This window comes from Hippocampus guttulatus, chromosome 5 (genome assembly GCF_054856545.1).
Source record: "Hippocampus guttulatus isolate MCC_2025c chromosome 5, RoL_Hgut_1.0, whole genome shotgun sequence".
NCBI lineage: Eukaryota > Metazoa > Chordata > Actinopteri > Syngnathiformes > Syngnathidae > Hippocampus > Hippocampus guttulatus.
Genome location: NC_141265.1, coordinates 8,007,859 through 8,026,800, shown reverse-complemented (window position 1 = coordinate 8,026,800; position 18,942 = coordinate 8,007,859). Strand labels below are relative to the sequence as shown.

The window sequence follows — 18,942 nt, the reverse complement described above, 5'->3', positions numbered from 1 at the left end:
GTGATTTGTTGCCCGAGTCCCCCAGTTTTACTTCAATGAGTAGCTTCAATTGGTTTCACTCAGCAGCAATTCAAACAACAACACTAAGCGCTTAAAGTAGAACAAAAGTAGCGCACATTCATCTTGAGTACCATTAAAGCCCAGCATGAGGCGCTAACGAAACTGGCAATGCGAGACTATTTGTTGACGGAAGTTTGCGTTCATAGAAGAAGAAATAAGCAACGATGGTGAGAGTTAAGTCAAGGTAAACTGAACGCACTCTCATAATTTACCTATGCTTTTGTCTTTGTGGGTTCGTTTCTAAAAGTGTATTTGTTTGTTCACAGGTATTTACTCTGTGAGATAAATGTGACAGACAGAAGCAGTCTTTTGCTCTTGAATGACAAAGCAATCGCCGCGGCGGTCAAAGAAGTGGTGGCCCGCATACACGGCGACTATGGGGCTGCCATGTGCATCCTGAGATTCTCTGGTATGCTTATTCAAATTAGCCCTGTTTGTGACAAAATGATTTTTTTCAAAACCAATATCACAGGAATCTAGTGTACAAATTTTCATCCGGACATAAATGATTGAATGAACAACGTTTTACACCATTTAAGTTATGATTGATATACTGTGTCAACCAAAAGAAACATACCTTTACAGTACAGTACTGTCATAAGATGTGGGAAAATGTAGAGACAACGAACAGAAAATGTAGAGACAACGAACAGAAACAAGTCTATCAACTTGCATCAAATACTTCTTTAAATGAAGACAAAGATTAGTGGTAAGATTAATTAAAAATGTTTCCATGAAGCTCACAATGTCATCAAAACAATGCATTGGTGATGAATGAGCCTAATTCATAGTTTAATGGCTAATTTCGCCACCAGGTTTTGACCTGCGTGAACACTGAAAATATACCATCAGTTTCAGTTATCTGATCCAAGATTGCACTCATAATGGCAAAATTACACGCATCAGGTTTCTTCTTCACGTTGCTCTTTTAGCACTCGCCTTCAAAACAAGTGGTCATTTGTTCATTTTATTATTTAGCAGGGCATGTACTGTATGTGTAATGTACGTTATAACCAAGGCAATACATGTCAAAGTATTCCACCTTATGTGCTTTTCTATCTATTCTGTAATTTTGCCAACAGTATAAAACAGCATTATAGCCAGATGATATGTGCTGTTGTCTTTTCAGTGAAATACCTGAATACTCAAACAGGAATGGTATTCCTGCGTTTCCCTAAAATGAGCTACAAACTGCTGTGGTCAGCATTACCTTTTATCACCAGTATTGATACCCGTTGGAAGAAAATACCATGTTTTCTGAACTGTCTGCATGTTGGAGGTAAGAAAATAATGATCTTGTGTTTTAGATTCAAAATGTAAAATACACTTCATTAAATGTACATTCAAATTCCTTTCTACACTTCAAAAATATGCAAGATTGCACATTTTGTCATGAACACATGTGTGGCCCATTTGCAATATCCATTGATTCAATTTAATCGTCCCTAAGGAACAATCAGAACGTGTCAGAAATTTCTGATACGTTACAACACACAGCAGCTCCATCGAATGCTCCCGAATTGTCAAAATGAAGGTAAGTCTCACCATCTAAGCTATGATAAAATTAACATAATAGTAGACCGATATAGCTTATATTTGTTTTCAGAGGTGGGCATTTTATAAAATGTTGCTAGTCCGTCATTCATCATCACGCTGGGTGGAACCCCTGTGTCATTGCCAGTCCATCATTTTTTTCAAGCCAAAGCAAACTTGAATCGCCAGTCCTTCAGTCAGTCCATCATGCCATCTTCACCGCACTTCTGTCATCGCTTCCATAATTTATTTATTTTTTCTTCCCCAAGCGTATGAACGGTCATTGTGATTCGCTTCTGTAGAACATGTTCTCAGATATAGTTGAAGATGGCATGGCATTTTTTAAAAATAGGAAAATGTTTATACGCGGCCCAGATAAAGCTGAAGAAAATGTGTGGACGTTAATATATTTATCTCTCAAATAAATGTTTTGGCCTGAAAACAAGTTTTGATCTTTGCTTTCATTCTATAATAAAAGTACTTACTATTTTAAATCTGCATTGTTTAAATGTTTAAACAAAGAAATGTGAGAAAATGTTAATGGAAGTCTGAAAAAAGTATGTTGTGCGGGTTTTATTGCCTTTAAACATACCACATAAACTGACCCCCCCCCCCCCCCCCATTCTGTTAATTTTAGACTTGTTTCCTGAACTATTGCTATAAGAATGCCTTTTGGCCTCGAATATTTCCATAATTGAGATAGTACTCCTAACATTAGATTTCATGTTCTTTGGAGAATGTCAAAACAAAGCATTACAGCGTGGAGGATTCAAATAGAGTACAAGCAGCAGAATGTGAAGCTGATGGTAGATTTATTGCAACATCATGGTGGGTAGCTGTGGCTGGCAGAGAATGCTCCCTGATGATAGAAAGGTGTCAGTGTGTTGAATTCAGGCTAGCAAGGAGCACGATGCAAGGCTGAAGTGCAGGGCGCAGGCGAAACGTAGCTGACCAAATACTTATTTTCCACCATGTTTGCAAATAAATTCTTTAAAAATCAAACAATGTAATTTTCTGAGTTTTTTTCCCCACATTCTGTCTCTCATGGTTGAGCTTTACCCATGTTGACAATTACAGGCCTCTCTAATCTTTTCAAGTAAGAGAACTTGCACAATTGTTGGTTGACTAAATACTTATTTGCCCCCCTGTATATCTATGCAGTGTATTTGTGAGTTGTCTTTGATCAGTCCATTTTTAAGCATCAACTATGTCCTACATATGTCTCTGGGTATATCCCGTGCAATAAATCGGTTAAAAACTGGGATTCCTGACCTTTTATTTTTCCCTTTGAAAACCTTGAATTACAAAATTGTAAAGCCCAAATGTTCACAACCATTGAAATGTTATCTCACATGAGCCTCTGTTTTAAGGACTGTCAAAGAAAATTGACATTTTGTTTGTTTCACTCAATTACAGAAGAAAAGGAAAAGATTCGCAAAGCTATTTTAAGTTGCTCCATAATACAAGGAGCATTTGAAGATGAAGGTGATGATAATGAAGATGAACCATAAACTGACGATGTGGACCCCTCCACCCTCCACCACCAAACCCCAAGTTTCAATAATTTCCAACCTATTTGTGCTGTATTTTTGTGAAATAAAATGGAAAAAAAGTTGATGTGCTTGATGGATGTTTGTTTATTTTATTCTTAGTATCTTTTCATAAAGCTCAACTCCAAATTCGGTGAACCTGACCAATACCCCAATAATGAGAAGGAAATTAGATTATTATTATTTTATTTATTTATTAATTTGACAGATCTTGTTGTCCCTTTTCTTTGGAAAACATTCTTTAAGAATTTGAAGTGTTTGTGTACATGGGAATGTTTTGCGAGCCATCCAGAATGGACATTGGTTGATGCTGTTGAATGAGAACCTGGTGCATTTTGTACTCTTATAATTAGTGATTCTAAAAAATGTAGCAAGCATTCTACTAGTAGTACAAAGAAAAAAAAAACTACATTTTTTTAAGTGTATACAAACTGAACCCCACCCCCAAAAAAAACTAAAGACCTGGTTCTTGCTACTAGCAATTATTGTTGACGTGTGCTAGTAAGCACAAGCAGGCACTGACTGATGAGTCAACCAGAAAATCGCCTTACAGCCCACAAGTCTTTAAATGTTGCTAAGCATAAAACAATGTTCAAGTATGGAATGAGAGCTGCATAAGGCAGATGCTTATTAGATTTTTGCAAATACTCATTTTGGCCCTTGCCTTGTTTGTTCGGCTTCAATTCGAGAAATTACATGGCATACATCTTTGTTACCTCCATATTTGGCCCTATAAATAGATAGAGCACATTTGACAATAAACTTGTACTTGATGAATATCCAAGCTTCAATTTAATATCTGGCACATTATCATTTATAAAACTGATAATTTGCAACTGCAGGTGTTCAATGACTTTTTTTTTGTTTAGATACAACCAAGATGTCATTTTATACGAAAAATATGATGACTATTAGATTTGCCCATCGCCAAATCACAGGGAGCATTTCATAAACTTTGTGCAGTTTTAATGTTCAAAGTGACACATTTCCATTGGTTTACAATAATATACAAATCAGGATGTATTGTATTGTAATAAGTGTACATTTTATTCATAACACCTCTGTTTCTTTTCTTTTTTTTTTAATAAACACTTGGGCTTCCTGCACCTCTGTATTTTAATGTTTGTCATGATGGATGTACTGTACTTGAGCTAGGTGCTACTTGGTGTAAAGGTTTGTGAACTACTGCTCTAGGTAATTCTGAAGGTGTCTGATGGTCTTAAAGACTTTTCAATGTCTTTTTGAGTTACAGTGTTAAAAAATAGCAATTGTACCAAAGTACTCTGTTGCATTATTATTTTATGTTAAATATTCTGAACAGCACTATATAAATAAAGAGATGTCTTGATGCAGGGTTAACCTGGATGGATAGATAGATAGAAACAGTTTTCCGCTGAGATGAGATATAAATTAAAACGCTTCAATTTCCCCCAATTGTAACGCAATGTTATCGACCAACCAAATAAACTTACGTTTAGAACTTTGAACTTGCACTCAAGACGCCTTCACACGAACGTTATAAGCGGTATAATACGGTACTATACACTGTAGAGTATACAGATGAAAAATCATAATTTGAGTTAACACTGCAATTAAAGACCATGATCGGTTATTTTCAATCCAATGACGAAGAAAGATAAGCACATTCGTGATTCCAACTGGCTTTGATGCGTCGTAACGACTCGAGGTATTTCGAGTTGGACAAAGACGTACAACTACATTTCCCAATATGCCCTAAAATGCCTCGGCGTTTCACTTTTGTTGCATCGAGAAGAAACATCCGGGTCTCTCAGGACTTTGACTGGCGACCCGTCGCCATTCGTGCAAGCGAATAGAAATATATTTTTGGAGCTAAATATTAACATTGAGACATTCAAACTAATAGGGAGCATTTAGAACATTGGCCTGGCTCACCGTTGGCCTCATCGAGAAGGAGCTTCATTTTTGGGGGTCTTGGCCCCGTGTGGCTAGCCTTCGTCATCTCTTTTCAAAGCCTCCATAACTTGAGACGCCAATATCGTGTCTCTTGTTTTTTTTCCCTGGAGTATTTTGTTGTGAAGATGTCGCCGTGATGGGTTCTCCGCGTTTGAACGATATGAATCGGGGCCTTCGCCGCCTGACCCGCACTCATTGCTGCCCAGTTTATTCCTGTCTTTCGTTTAATGCTAGTGAGCTCAGCAGCGCTCGGCTCGAAGCTCGGCCTCGTTCACTGCACGGAAACAAACATGGAGAAGAACCCGAGCAGCAGCAACAACACCAAGGTTCCACCTCGTTCCAACTCCTCTGGGCCAACCCCGGGGGAATCTAAACCGAAAACAGGTAAAAACAGCTGTCACTATTGAAAACGTGAATCTGTTTTGAAAACGACATTTCTTGCTACACGACTGCCTGGAGAGGCCTCGTCGAAGCGCATAGCTATTCCCAACATGGCTGACGTCGCTGTGAAAACATTTGACCTGCTCTGAAAAGTTAACAGCAACGTGCTTGTAGCACCCATACGTAGGACCCGGTTCATATAGTGTATGTAATTTGGTATTCGCGTATTTTGTCACGTGAATGTTAGTTTGAAACACTTGATTGCATTCTGGTTGATTAGTCTCAAACGTTTACCCTTTGGTCATAATAAATGAAATCATCATGTGAAGTTCACCAACAACAGTTTGTTTTTTTGCGGCTGGTGTTAGGTTAGGCGATCTGTAACTAATTCTCCATTATATGGATAGGAAAAAAAATGTAGATATTACATTTTCACAAAAAAAATGCCACACTATGCTATTTGCGTATGTTACTTTGAACACATTTTCATGCATGTTTTAATGTTTGACATTTTCAGAAAACAAGAATAATGGGGGCACCAAGCGCTATAGCCGCAAGCGAGAGCCCTCCTTTCCCAAAGCAGAAAACTTCTCCGGTCCGCGTCGCACCAATCCACAGAAAAGCAAGAATTTTGACAAGAGACCCCCCCAGAGAGGTGGAGGAAGGAATTACGGAGTTGCAGGTGGAGGACGACGGGAGGAGGTTGATCTTTTAAGATCATATTTATATATTTAAAATTTGGTGTATTATATCAGCAGTCCTGTGTAATTGTCATTAACCTCTGCCTTTTCAGGTAGCAGAGACGCGCCGGGCAGAGTTTAGCCCGGCTCAATTTGCTGGACCGAAAAAAATAAGCCTCAACCACCTGTTGAACTTCACCTTTGAACCTCGCGGAGGTAATGGTGCTGTCGGCGATGGCGGCTACTCCTGTTGGGGGCGTCGAAATAAGTGGGGTCATAAGCACAAGCCCTTTAACAAGGAGCTTTTCCTACAGGCCAAGTAAGCAAATGCGTGAGGAGTCAAGATCATGTGTTCTCAAACAAGTTTGACAATTACTATGTGCATTGTAGCTGCCAGTTTGTGGTGACTGATGACCAGGACTACAAGGCTCACTTCACTGACCCAGATACCCTCGTCAACTGGGACTGTGTGCAACAAGTGGTTAGTGCCTCCCTATCCAGTGTGGGATTTCTTTTGTCAAAGCCGCAAACATTTAAGGAATATATCTCCTATTTTTTTCATAAAGCGAATCTACAGTCATGAGGTCCCATCTTGCCCCATCTGCCTCTACCCACCCGTGGCAGCTCGCATTACGCGCTGCGGACATATCTTCTGCTGGCCTTGCATACTGCACTACCTGTCTTTAAGTGACAAGACTTGGTCAAAGTGTCCAATATGTTATGAAGCTGTTCAAACAGTGGATTTGAAGAGGTAATCAAGAAATAATTACAGCTGTCAGGCAACTGAGAGGCTATACAAAATTAGGTCAGAAATTGTCAGTGCTTTTCACGACATTTATGATTGTAATATGAAAATGATTCTTGTTGCAGTGTGGTTGCTATGGAGACCAAGCAGTATGTGGTTGGTGATGTCATCACCATGCGCCTCATGCGGAGGGAAAAGGGGGCTGTGGTGGCCATGCCAAGCTCTCAGTGGGTGAAAGTGGAGGAGCCTGTACGGTTTGGAGGTAAATTAGCACAGACATGACTATGGTTCAGTATGTGCTAGCTATTGTGGTGTACTTTATTCCCAAAACTACTTGTGTGTAGACAAATTCATGAGACCATTTTTGTAGGATGATGCGCCCATGACTGCTGGGAAAACAAAAATCAAGAAACAAGATGCCATTCAACAAGTATCTACTTTTGTTCTCCAGATACTTCTTTGAGCCCGTATTCCAAGCTGCTGCTAACCTCCTCCACCCAGGTCCTCAGCCTTGTGGAAGATGAAAAGGCAGTTTTGCAGGCTCAGCTATGCCAGGAAGAGGAAGCACAATCTTGCTTCATCCAGAGCGCACTTTGCCATTTGCAGGTAAAGGTTTGCGTGCATGTCTGAGTCTTTTTATTATGGCAATGTAATATTTTTTTTCCAGAAAATTAAGCCAGCATTAAGGATGATCACTTGAGTCCTCTTGCTGGGCAAAGCTGACAATCAAGGAATTAACTATTCAAAAATGTTTAATATTGGACAATTTCTATTCAGAAATCCCATTTGAGTGGCTACCGAGAAAGAACCAATCACCCAATATTGGGGCTCCAACCCAAAGCTAAGCTACTGACTTGAGTTAACTGGGTTTATTCAAGAAAGCAAAAAAAGTTGCTGATGTCCAGAGCTGGAATCGGGAGACATGTAATCTGGGAGATGGTTCATCTGCAACACCTGTCAATGCGAGCACTTTACCACGCAAACAAAGTGCTACTCTCGGGACTGTTATTTAGGCTTGTCCATGTACAACTTTTTCACTTGGGCTACAATACAGATATTGCAGTCTAGAGTCGTGTCCAGTACTGAAACCAATCTGATAGTATGTTAGCAGGGCTGATGCATGTGTTTATTTTGTTGTGTGAAATGTCCAGAGACTTGATCACGTGATACTGTTCAAAGAACAATAATCAGCAACAGTAGCTATGAGAAAATACGAAGCATTTGCGCCAAACATTTGGGTTACATAAATTCAACCTCAAATATGAGCATAGGAGAATGTACTGCATTTACTGCATAAAATAAAGGACCCTGAGAAATAACTATAATAAAATCAGCAACACATTATACTCTTTAAGTGCAAAATAAAAATTCAAGTTTACATCAGTACATTCAGAATCAAGTTTTTACGTTCACACTGGATAGAAGAGCAGAGTCTGTAATGGACTGCTTTTATATGAGTGCTAATATTCGAGAGTTTGGCCCTAGACGGATATAATCCAATAGTGTTTTGGGTGGGGCTGATAGCAGACCGATATGAGTATCGGATCTGGACAACCCTACTATTATGACGATCCCTGGTTGTAAAGTACGGTAATCAGAAATGGCTCCCATTGTTTCTCTGTGGTTTAGGAGCAAGAAGAAATGTTGCTGAAACAGCAGACGGGTACAGACAACAGCTTTGATTCATCCTCTCTGGCTGTTGTCCAACCTGCTTCCCCTGTAGATGAAGTGGTAACCATTAACAGCTCTTCCAAGGTATAATTGAAGGAAAATTTACAGTTGTTTTTTCTAGTGTATCCCTCCTGGCTTAAATCACAGTCACAATTAACACATGTGCTCTTTAGCCTGTGCTACAGTACTCTTCTGCTTTTGATGATGAGGTGGCACAAGTCCTCGCGGCAGAAGAGTTACACGTGTCTCCTGGAGATACTTTGGAAAGTGTGCTTGAAGAGCCTACTGATGTTTTGGATCCAGCCCCACACCACATCTCTGACGAAGAAACCCCTGCCAAAGAGTCTGAACAAAGTCACACTCACACCAGCCAGGTGCACGGACCCTTCTATTATTTCTACCAAGGTTGGTGATTTCCAGTTCTTTTGTCAAAGTCATAATTGTGATTTTGACTTGTCCCATTTGTTGCTTAGTAAAGTGCAAACTTCATATTTTCCTTTTTGTGAGCAAAAAGAATAAAATGAAAACTTGGTACTGACATACAGGTACCTTAGGCTTCTTAACAATTCCAATATTTCCCCTTTAGCTGAGGACTGCCAGCAGATGTTCTTGCATCCTGTAAATGTACGTTGTCTGTTGAGGGAATATGGCAGCTTGGAGGCCAGCCCAGACTTCATTACTGCCACAGTGGTGGAGATCGAGGGACACACTGTCACTGAGGTCAGCAAAGCTGAAACAAATGGTTCAGTTTGATTTCTTAATATTACATAGACGATATATTAGCCACGGATGTCAACATTGCACATCACATTTAAGATGAACTAAGTATAGGAAGCCTTGTCAAGCTGAGTTGGCTGAGTTCAACTGTGTCTCCAACTCTTTATTACAATACTTAAATTTTTTTTAAAAAAACCTGCGTACACTGCCGATTCAGCAGCTCCTACTGTCAGTCACTTGTAAAGAGAATGCTAAATCAGTTTGGACAATTATTGTCTTTAAAATGTTTCAAATTTTTACCTTTCTCACAGGATATCCGCCGTCGTCATCGTTACCTGTCACATCTGCCACTCACATGCGAGTTCAGCATTTGTGAGCTATCCTTGCAGCCACCAATCTTGTCCAAGGAAACCATGGATACGTTTGCAGGTTTGTATTTCCTTTTTAAGCTACATGATGCACCTGACACAATTTTTTTTCCTCTTGCACCTAAATGGCAAAATTCTGAAATGTCATCACGGTATTAAAATCAATGACATTTACTCTGATCAGAATTAGCTTTCTTAATGTTATTTTGAATCTTAAACAAATCTGATGTTCATTGGATACTGTTCATTGTGACTGCAGCATGAATGGGCAAATAGACTGTAGAGTGGATATTAAATCTACACACTCCTGTTCAAATGCTAGTTTATTGTGATGTAAATAAAAGGAGACCAAGAAAAAAAACATTTTAAACTTTTTTTTAAACTGGCAACCAAGCACACCACTTCTCGTGCCCCGTTGTTCGTATCGCGACCATGCTGATCCCCTCCTTTTCAGTGTGGTTCAACGGGATGTCGACCGTGAGCGGCACCTCATCAATGTTTGTGATGTGGTTGGGCTGGATGTGTTTGTCGGCGATCCTCTTACTGCAGTAGGAGCGGAAGATGGCCAGCTTTTCCTTGTAATCCGCTGGATGTTGCTGCGCCACTGTAATAATAATAATAATAATGCATTTTATTTAAAAGCGCCTTTCATGCCACCCAAGGACACTGTACAGACAATAAGAAAATACAATGTAAAAATTAGTAAACGAGATATTATATAAAAACAGGACATAAAATCATAAAATCATAAAAACATAGGAAATGGAAGAGCTATGTGTTGTAGGCAATCCTGAACAGGTGTGTTTTTAGACGGGACTTGAAAGTAGAAAGAGGTGTGCAGTTTTGGAGGTCCGGAGGTAGGTTGTTCCAGAGCTTTGGAGCAGCGTGACTGAAGGCTCTGGCTCCCATGGTGCTCAGTCGGGCAGGGGGCACTGACAGGCGGAGGGAGGATGAGGATCTGAGGGAGCGAGAGGGGATATGCACCTGGAGAAGGTCGGATAGGTAAGGAGGGGCCAGGTTGTGGATGGCCATATATGTATATAGAAGCAGTTTGTAATTGATGCGATGTTGAACAGGGAGCCAGTGAAGCTGTTGGAGAACGGGGGTGATGTGCTGCTGGGAAGATGTTTTTGTGATGATGCGAGCAGAGGCGTTTTGAACCAGCTGGATTTTATGAAGGGACTTTTGAGGTAGGCCGAAGAGGAGAGCGTTGCAGTAATCAAGGCGGGATGTGACAAGACTGTGGACAAGAATAGCAGTGGTGCGGGGGGTGAGGGAAGGGCGAAGTCTGGTAATATTGCGGAGGTGGAAATAAGCAGTGCGGGTGATGGTGTTGATATGTGAGTGGAAGGTGAGCATGCTATCCAGGATGACACCCAGACTCTTAACCTGGGGGGAGGGGGACACTAGGGAGCTGTCAATGTTGAAGGAAAAACTGTTTACTTTGGATAAAGTGGATTTGGTGCCAAGAAGGAGGACTTCAGTTTTATTAGTATTTAATTTAAGAAAGTTTGTTGTGAACCATGTTTTGAGTTCGGAGAGGCAAGAGGTGAGGGAGGGGGGTGGGAGTATGGAGTTTGGCTTGCAGGAGAGGTAGAGCTGGGTGTCATCAGCAAAGCAGTGAAAGTGGATATTAAATTTGCGGAGGATATGGCCAAGAGGCAGGAGGTAGATGATGAAGAGAAGGGGACCTAGGACAGATCCCTGTGGTACACCTGTGGTGACTGGGGAGGGCTTTGAGGTGAAGGATTTGAGCTGGACAAACTGAGTGCGGCCAGTGAGGTAGGAGTGGAACCAACTGAGGGGAGTGTGGGAGAGACCAATGGAGGAGAGTCTATTGAGGAGGATAGGGTGAGAGATTGTGTCAAAGGCAGCGCTCAAGTCTAAGAGGATGAGGATGGAGACTAAACCGGAATCAGATGCTATGAGGAGATCATTTACAATACGGATTAGGGCAGTCTCTGTGCTGTGGCGGGGGCGGAAACCGGACTGAAAGGGTTCATAGAGAGAGTGAAGGGACAGGTGGGGGTGGAGTTGAGCAGCAACAGTTTTTTCAAGGATTTTCGAGATAAATGGAAGGTTGGAGATGGGGCGGAGGTTATCAAAGTTGTTGGGGTCAGAGCCATGTTTTTTCAGTGTGGGGGTGATAGCAGCAGTTTTGAGGAGTGATGGGACAATACCAGAAGAGAGTGAGGAGTGGATAATAGCAGATATGAGAGGAAGCACAGAAGGAAGGCAGGATTTAACAAGGGATGAAGGGAGGGGATCAAGCTGGCAAGTGGTGGGCTTGGATTTGAGTATGAGGTTGGATAATTCAGCAGTCGTTGGTGGAACAAAACTGGAGAAGAAATGACAAGGAGAAGAAGGTTCAGATGGGGGGGGGGGAGCAGGCAGGTTTTGATGGAGTTGGTGATGGATCTTAAGGATTTTGTGATTGAAGTGTTCCATTATGGAGTTGCAGGTTGCTGTGGAGTACAGGTGGAGGGGGAGAGAGTTTGGTGGCCGGAGGATTTTGTTCATGACGGAGAAGAGAGTTCTTGAATTTCCTTCGTTGGAGAGGATGAGGCCGGAGTAGTAGCTGGATTTGGTTTGTGCAATTTGGTCCTTGTATTTAGTGATATGGGTAGTGTACATGTCCTTATGGATGGTGAGACCGGTTTTCTTATAGAGTCGCTCAAGTTGGCGGTTTTTTGATTTCAATGATCTAAGAGCGGGTGTAAACCAGGGGGCAGATGTAGAGAATGAAGCAGTCCTGGTCTTCAGGGGGGCGAGAGAATTTAGAATATTTGTGAGGCAGGCATTGTAGTGAGCGGTGAGGTCATCCGGGTTTGAAAGGGCGTCTGGGGGCGTCTGGGGGCGGGGAACGGTCGATAATGGAGCAGAAGGTGTCAATGTTGATATTTTTGGTATTACGAAAAGAAATGAGGCGGGAGGTTTTGATTGTAGAGAGACGGAGTGCGATGTTAAAAGTGAGGAGGAAATGATCGGTTTCAGGAAAAACATCAGCAGTGGGCTTGGAGGGGGAGAAGCCAGAGCAGCAAACCAAGTCCAATGTGTGGCCTTTGATGTGGGTGGGGAAGTCAGTAAGACAGTGTATCGCGAGGCTCTCCAGGTAGGATGTGAAGTCTCTTGTGAGTGGCAGGTCGGGGTTGTCCATGTGAATATTAAAATCTCCCAGCAAAATTAAATTTGGCGAGAGAGTGGATAAGTGTGTGATTAAACTGGAAAATTCATTGATGAAATCGCTATGTGGCTTTGGGGGGCGATAAACTGTGGCAATGATGGTTGGCGTGGGTCCAGGCAGTTTAAACACCATGCATTCAAAAGAGCTTGATGCAGGAACGGAGACTGGTAAGACTTTCCACTTCTCGCGGTGGATTACCGCGAGGCCTCCTCCACGGCCGTTGCCACGGGGACGGCAGATGTAAACAAAGCCGGGAGGAGTGGAATCATTCAGAGCAGCGAAGTCGTTTGTTTGTTGCCAGGTTTCTGTTAAAACGAGGAAGTCAAGTTTGCGTTCGGCGAGGACGTCTTGAATGAGGTGACCCTTGTTCGTAAGTGAGCGGATGTTCAGCAGTCCAAAGTTGACAGCGGAGGTGTCATGTTTGATGGCGGCAGTGCTGTTAGCCGACCTAGCCAGGCGGGCTACTGCATAGTAGTTGGTGTTGCGGCCGCGGTTTCTGGGAGGACGTCGAGAAGTGGACCAGGTCGAGTTGATTGAGCCAGGATTTTTGTAGTCAACATGTCTACGCAACCCGCGGTGAATGTAGCGACGTCGAGGCAGGCGAGCGATGTCAGGATGATGGTGCAGTTCCGGCGGTGGAGGCTCCGGTGCAATCCTCCGGATCCGGAGAAGATCCGCGACAGAATAGTGGAGTAGTCCTGTCACTGAATGATTGGCAGAACGTCAGAAGTATCAGAAATAACCCAAAGGCGGCGAAGTTGTGCCGCCCCATGACGAGGGAGAAAGGCCGGTGCGGTGACAGCCGGTAAGTTTAAGCTACCGGCGTTAGCCCGTGGACTAAGTTACGATTTGGGGTTTGATTGATCGGGTGAAGCTATGATTTGTTACATCAATCACAGTCCAAACAGTCCAAAAACAGAAGGGCAAAAGAAAAATCAGAAGAAATATCTGAAAAGTTTTGGAAAAGTTTGGAGTGAGAAGCGGCGACATACACGCCAGCGTCCTCTCATGCCTGTAGTCCTTGCCTGAATGGATAGATGGCGCCATTTCATAAAATGAAAACGCCAAGCCCCATGGATCCGATGATCTTGAATTCTCTCGCGGCTGCTCGATTCCTATGGTCTTCTGCATAACTAATATCTTGCAGTTTAAACTGCGCTGAGTAGCGTGTCTCTTTGTAAGTACAAGTTTCAGGGGTCATTAGCCAAACTGATGTTGTTTGCACAATGCACTTACCGGTACTATATACCCACCTACTGGGGGCCTACCTTTAATGTCCTATTTCACGCCCACCCGTCGCTCTTTAACGTCCGCGTGCTGTCCTCGGTCACATTTGCCTTTCCTCAATATAAACAGTGTGTCGGCACAATCAGTCAAGTGGAGCGCTCATCAAATTCACACAGCATCATTCATAGATTTTGGAACTCGGTGCATACATAAAGCACCCCATCCCTTTTTAAGAAAATATAAGACTTAAATGTGCCTTATGGTCGTGAAAATGCAGTAAACAGGGACGGCTAGATATAGATAATTATTTTTTATAATGTATACTTCACATGTGGCACTCAATTGAAATTGAGCATGAGTTGCACAGGAGTTAAATTGAGCTTAATTTTTGACTGACTGAATTTTCATACAAACTTGAAGATGAATTGGAGAAAAGAAAGCGCCTGAGACAGAAGAAAGCGAGAGATGAGAAGCGCAGAGAGAAGCGAATTGAAATTGAAGAAAACAAGAAGCAGGGTAAATGTAAGTACAGTATACACGTTGCTTTGAAAATCTTCTCCTGCAGATCATTGTAGGTACATTAATTTGTCCTCCGGGTTTCCCCCTTAGATCCCGAGATGCATATTGGGCTAGAGAACCTTCAACATTTCCCAACATTCGGGTCACCACCTTCCACCAGCAGCACTCTGGTCCATCCTGATTTTACTTTACTTCCGCCATCTCCCCTCAGCACCAGTCCTTCCTCTGGTAAGCCCCACCAACTTATTTCTTATTCTGGTTCTCTCGCTGAACTCGGCAGCTGATTGTTAAATACCGGTATGTGAACGTTTCGGCCCAAAGTTCTTTTTCAAACTGGAGATAAAACAGGATAAGTATTCATTTCATTTTTATTTTAGAAACCAAAAATGTAGCATTTTGTCAATCAAATGAAATATAAAAATACAGAAGGGAGTGCAACAAGTTTTATTTTGAACACAAAAAAAATAAAAGAAATAGTACATAGGCTTATTGTGTACTATTTGCACATTTGAACTTAAAAGAAAAACCCCCCCAAAATATAATGCATGTAAGATCGCATGAAATAGAAATGACTAAGGACGGTGATCTTGATCATGGAGATCAGTCAAAAAGATTTGAAGTGTTGCCTTTTGTAGCGACTTTGTTTCTGCAATGTATGGATACAGGATGATGATATTCTGTGACATTTATTTTTTTGTCTGTAGTCTTAAAATATGCAAATATGGTGCCACTTTTGTCCTGGTCTTTGCCGATGAAAAAATATCCCGATCGTCTGTTTTGTTACACTGCATCGTATAGGTCTTCTGCTTTGTTTCTGAATTGTATGTTCCTATATGATTAATTTCATTCTGTTTTATCATTACTGTTCTCAGAGCTACTTTAACTACGGTGGAGACAATAATTGCTAATACTAATCCTTTTAAAATTTGTAATCATGATTTATTCCTGAGCAATTTCATTGTAATTTCAAAACTTTAGTACTTCTCGCTCCCATCCAATCTCATTTGCTCAGTGTCAAAGTGATTCCTAAGACACCAAACTTTTTTTTTTTTTTTTTGTATTGCAGATGGGATGACGTTTCCAAGTCTGAATGGACAAAGCTCTCCTATTGTGGGAAGTGTGGAGGATGACTCTCACTGCATGTCTTTTGCACAGGTGTGTGTTAGTCATAACGATAAATTTAAGAACGCTTATTTGAGTTGTTATGGTTGTTGCACAGATCAACATAAAACCGTTAGAAAGTTCCCCATCATAATTTATGGAAACAATGGCTCATACTCATTGTCACAATAATGTTAAAAAGTTGACGTTTTTACAGATGCATGCACTTAAAGCATCACAATTGAAATTTTAGAAATGAAAAATGTGCCTGCAGCCCGGTGTCGTTTTTTTACATACCAGAAACTGAAAACGGCAGGAATGTAAATGAGACTTTTTTGCATATAAAACACCATGAAATTTAAAGACTATAATGACCTAAAATATTTTGTTTCCCTACAATTCCCCATATGAATTCTCTGCATATAAGGTATTGACAGTAAAACCCCCTCCATCGGAGGTGTTATGTGCCAGACCATCCTGCGAAAAGGAAAGTCCGCAGTAGACAAATACCAGATTAAAGTACTCATAGGCATGTTTTAATTAGCATTTACAGCACTTGATACACATTTTGAAGTAACTCTGCCATAGTTGACTTTTGTGGGTTAAAGAAAAATCACTCTTATTATGTAGCACCATTGTGTATGCAGTATTGCTTTTGAATCCACTTTCATCAGTTTTCCATGTTTGCATCTTCATTTTTCTATGGTTTGCTGTACCAATTGGCAAAAGTCAAAAGATAGCCCCAACTTCCAGAAACACAATATGTAGCGATTGATAAAAATTTGAGACTGTTTCATTCCTGTGCACACATCATGTGACCCTTCCTGTATTCCATATAGATGCTGAGAGATGGGAAAGCCAGAATTGATGGGCCTCGAATCACCACAAAGAAAGGTATTTAATTGCAAACAGTACATTTAATGTGACATTTTAATTGGAAAATGCAATTGAGCATTACTTGCTTGTGAAACCTGCTACTTACTCAAATTGTTACTATCATAAAAGTAGTGTAACCTAACCATAAATTGCAGCCTCATCACGGTCTCAACAAGCAGCTTGTTATATGATCATTTTGCTGAGCTGACGCTATTGTAAGAACTACAAATGATTAGATTTGTACAGTCACAGATGACCTTGTCAGTGCAAGTGTGCTTGGTTGATGAGGTACAATAACTTGACTGATGGTGGGTGTGTTTGTGGGGTGAAATAATAGTTTTGTTGTATTGTATTTCACTTCCTGTAAAACCTGTTTTGTGACTATTGAAGATTGTGACTCCTATATGCTTCTGACTGTCGAGCAGAAAAGCTGTTAGCTCCGCCTGCAGCAGACAGCGATGGAGAGAGTGACGCGTCAGACCGTGCTCCCGTACCCAACTTTCAGAACTCTTTCAGCCAAGCATTTGAGAAGGCACTCCTACAGCTAGACAGTCCAGCATCTTCTCCACAAACCTTGGTTGTCTCGGGTGCGTCATATTTTCCAAAGGATCAAACAGGCATTTTTATGTAACTTTATAACACAATTCATTTTTTCCCCTCCAGATGAGAAGGGAAGCAAGAAGAAAAAGAAAAAACAAAAACTTCTCTTCAGCACATCCATGGTTCACACAAAGTAGACAACACTGAAATAAATGTCATGATGTGGTTTCTTGGATAACTGCTTAGCTTCCTTGCAAACCTCTCTGGGAGTTCCAATATTTTGCAACGGATTGCAAAATGTACTCAAATGTTAGACCCTGTCAGTCATTGTGTTGACTGTGGCTATGTTTTTCAGTTCACCCTTTTATTTTCATTTAGTTCAAATTCCTCTTGGGGCTGTTTGCTGGAAGTAAGACTATTTTACTAACATTGGATAAGATTCATTTTAGGTGCTTTGTATGATGAGTAGCAGTCAGCCAGCTGCAGGTACATTGCACCTTTGAAATCTTTCCAGGATTCTCAGTGCTCAGATATACCAGGACTTGTATTCCTATCAAACCGACGAAAGATTTCCTTTTGAAGTACATTTGAGTTGAAAAGTATTGCTTTAGTATTTTGTGGCAATTTGAATACACAACTAATGTATGCAATGACAACAGTATTGCAATAAAGAGATAAGAGCTTACAGTTAAACAAACTCCATCATTATTCTTTCTGAGTAAACTATAATCAAAGCACTTAATTCCCTCTTGTTTATTGACTTTTGGTAGCAATATAAATTTAGCTGCAGTTGTGTGAAGCTAGAGAATTTGTGCTGTTCTAAGGATGCTTTTCACTCGAATAATGAGAATTTGTTTGAGGGTTCCTGAATTAACCTTTAATTTTGAGCAAACGCCTAGGAAGTTATAAAATGAATAAATGAATTATGCACAATCAAACAAGTGACTATTTTGTGAAGGCCAAAGAATCAAATGTGTTTTGACTTTGTCTGCTCCTGCTGGTCTCATATAAGCAAGTAAGCAATGAAGCATCCACCTAGAGTGCAAATCAAGTGAACGATTTCATTTTCTGTTTTTATCATGCATATATTTTCTAAAAACAACAGTGAAATTGGGGGTTACTCGATGTGTTTAAAATATTGAATTCCCCCCCCAAAAATGTTTATATATCTCCAGCAGTAAGGGCACTTTTCTCATCCAGGTCCAAAAGACGTGTTTGTGTGTGCGTGCGTGCTCGTAGGGGCAGGGGGCATGGGCACCTGGGCGCGTGCATAGTACAGTACAGTTTCCTGTCAGTAACTTAACATTTTACGTCACGTGAATCAGAATCATCTTTATTGGCTAAGTATGTAGAACACACAAGGAATTTGTGTCCGGTAGTACAGACTACACCAGTATCATCATAAACAAGGACATGACAAAAAAGTATGGAAAGACATTCCGTAATGTAAGGGTACCGTTGTGCGGTGGTACCACCCAATGACAGCTGTGAGATAATGTGCAAAGCATCAAGCAGAGCTAAAGTGATCAGTGGTAGAATACAATCCTATGACAGTTGTGCAGTTAGTGCAGAAAATCATTGCACCGTTTTAAAGTGACCAGTAGCAGTATTTGTAGAAACAGTTTAAGTGTGCAATTGTGCGCAAAATATATATCAGTGACAATGGTTCAAGTACAGAGCTGGGGCTACCATGATTATAGCGGTAATGCTGTTCCACAGGGTTGTGCAAAGTCGCTATATGAAAGGGAGTGCAATCCATCCATTTTCGGGACCGCTTCAGAAGGGTTGCCAAATTCCGTGTTCTTACGCATTGTTCCGCTCAAAACTTTATTTTGAAAATACTAACCGGAAACAT

At 41.1% G+C, this 18,942-nt stretch overlaps 2 protein-coding genes across 2 annotated transcripts; both read left to right on the top strand.

Annotated features, from left to right (window-relative positions):
* The first annotated feature begins 71 nt into the window (after positions 1 to 71).
* Positions 72 to 3,208, top strand: pop5 (POP5 homolog, ribonuclease P/MRP subunit). The gene is made up of 5 exons (XM_086111970.1): positions 72 to 244; positions 327 to 469; positions 1,190 to 1,339; positions 1,511 to 1,594; positions 3,010 to 3,208. The coding sequence occupies exons 1-5, from the start codon at positions 225 to 227 to the stop codon at positions 3,102 to 3,104; spliced, it is 492 nt and encodes a 163-aa protein (XP_085968096.1). The 5' UTR covers positions 72 to 224; the 3' UTR covers positions 3,105 to 3,208.
* A 1,704-nt stretch (positions 3,209 to 4,912) lies between these two features.
* rnf10 (ring finger protein 10) lies at positions 4,913 to 17,784 on the top strand. Its single transcript, XM_086111452.1, has 17 exons — positions 4,913 to 5,462; positions 5,977 to 6,161; positions 6,253 to 6,458; positions 6,530 to 6,620; positions 6,706 to 6,890; positions 7,010 to 7,146; positions 7,336 to 7,490; positions 8,514 to 8,639; positions 8,729 to 8,960; positions 9,142 to 9,275; positions 9,584 to 9,701; positions 14,472 to 14,573; positions 14,661 to 14,798; positions 15,637 to 15,725; positions 16,511 to 16,565; positions 16,973 to 17,134; positions 17,211 to 17,784. Exons 1-17 carry the CDS (start codon positions 5,306 to 5,308, stop codon positions 17,282 to 17,284), a joined length of 2,346 nt encoding a protein of 781 aa, XP_085967578.1. The 5' UTR covers positions 4,913 to 5,305; the 3' UTR covers positions 17,285 to 17,784.
* The last annotated feature ends 1,158 nt before the right edge of the window (positions 17,785 to 18,942 follow it).

What these genes read in the sequence shown, in the direction of transcription:
- pop5 (XM_086111970.1), top strand. Translation starts at nt 225, where the DNA reads ATGGTGAGAGTTAAGTCAAG. An exon ending in ATGGTGAGAGTTAAGTCAAG is followed by an intron (nt 245 to 326) that starts GTAAACTGAACG and finishes GTTTGTTCACAG; the next exon opens with GTATTTACTCTGTGAGATAA. An exon ending in CCCGAATTGTCAAAATGAAG is followed by an intron (nt 1,595 to 3,009) that starts GTAAGTCTCACC and finishes ACTCAATTACAG; the next exon opens with AAGAAAAGGAAAAGATTCGC.
- rnf10 (XM_086111452.1), top strand. Translation starts at nt 5,306, where the DNA reads ATGCTAGTGAGCTCAGCAGCGCTCGGCTCGAAGCTCGGCCTCGTTCAC. An exon ending in GGGACTGTGTGCAACAAGTG is followed by an intron (nt 6,621 to 6,705) that starts GTTAGTGCCTCC and finishes TTTTTCATAAAG; the next exon opens with CGAATCTACAGTCATGAGGT. An exon ending in CAAACAGTGGATTTGAAGAG is followed by an intron (nt 6,891 to 7,009) that starts GTAATCAAGAAA and finishes TTCTTGTTGCAG; the next exon opens with TGTGGTTGCTATGGAGACCA.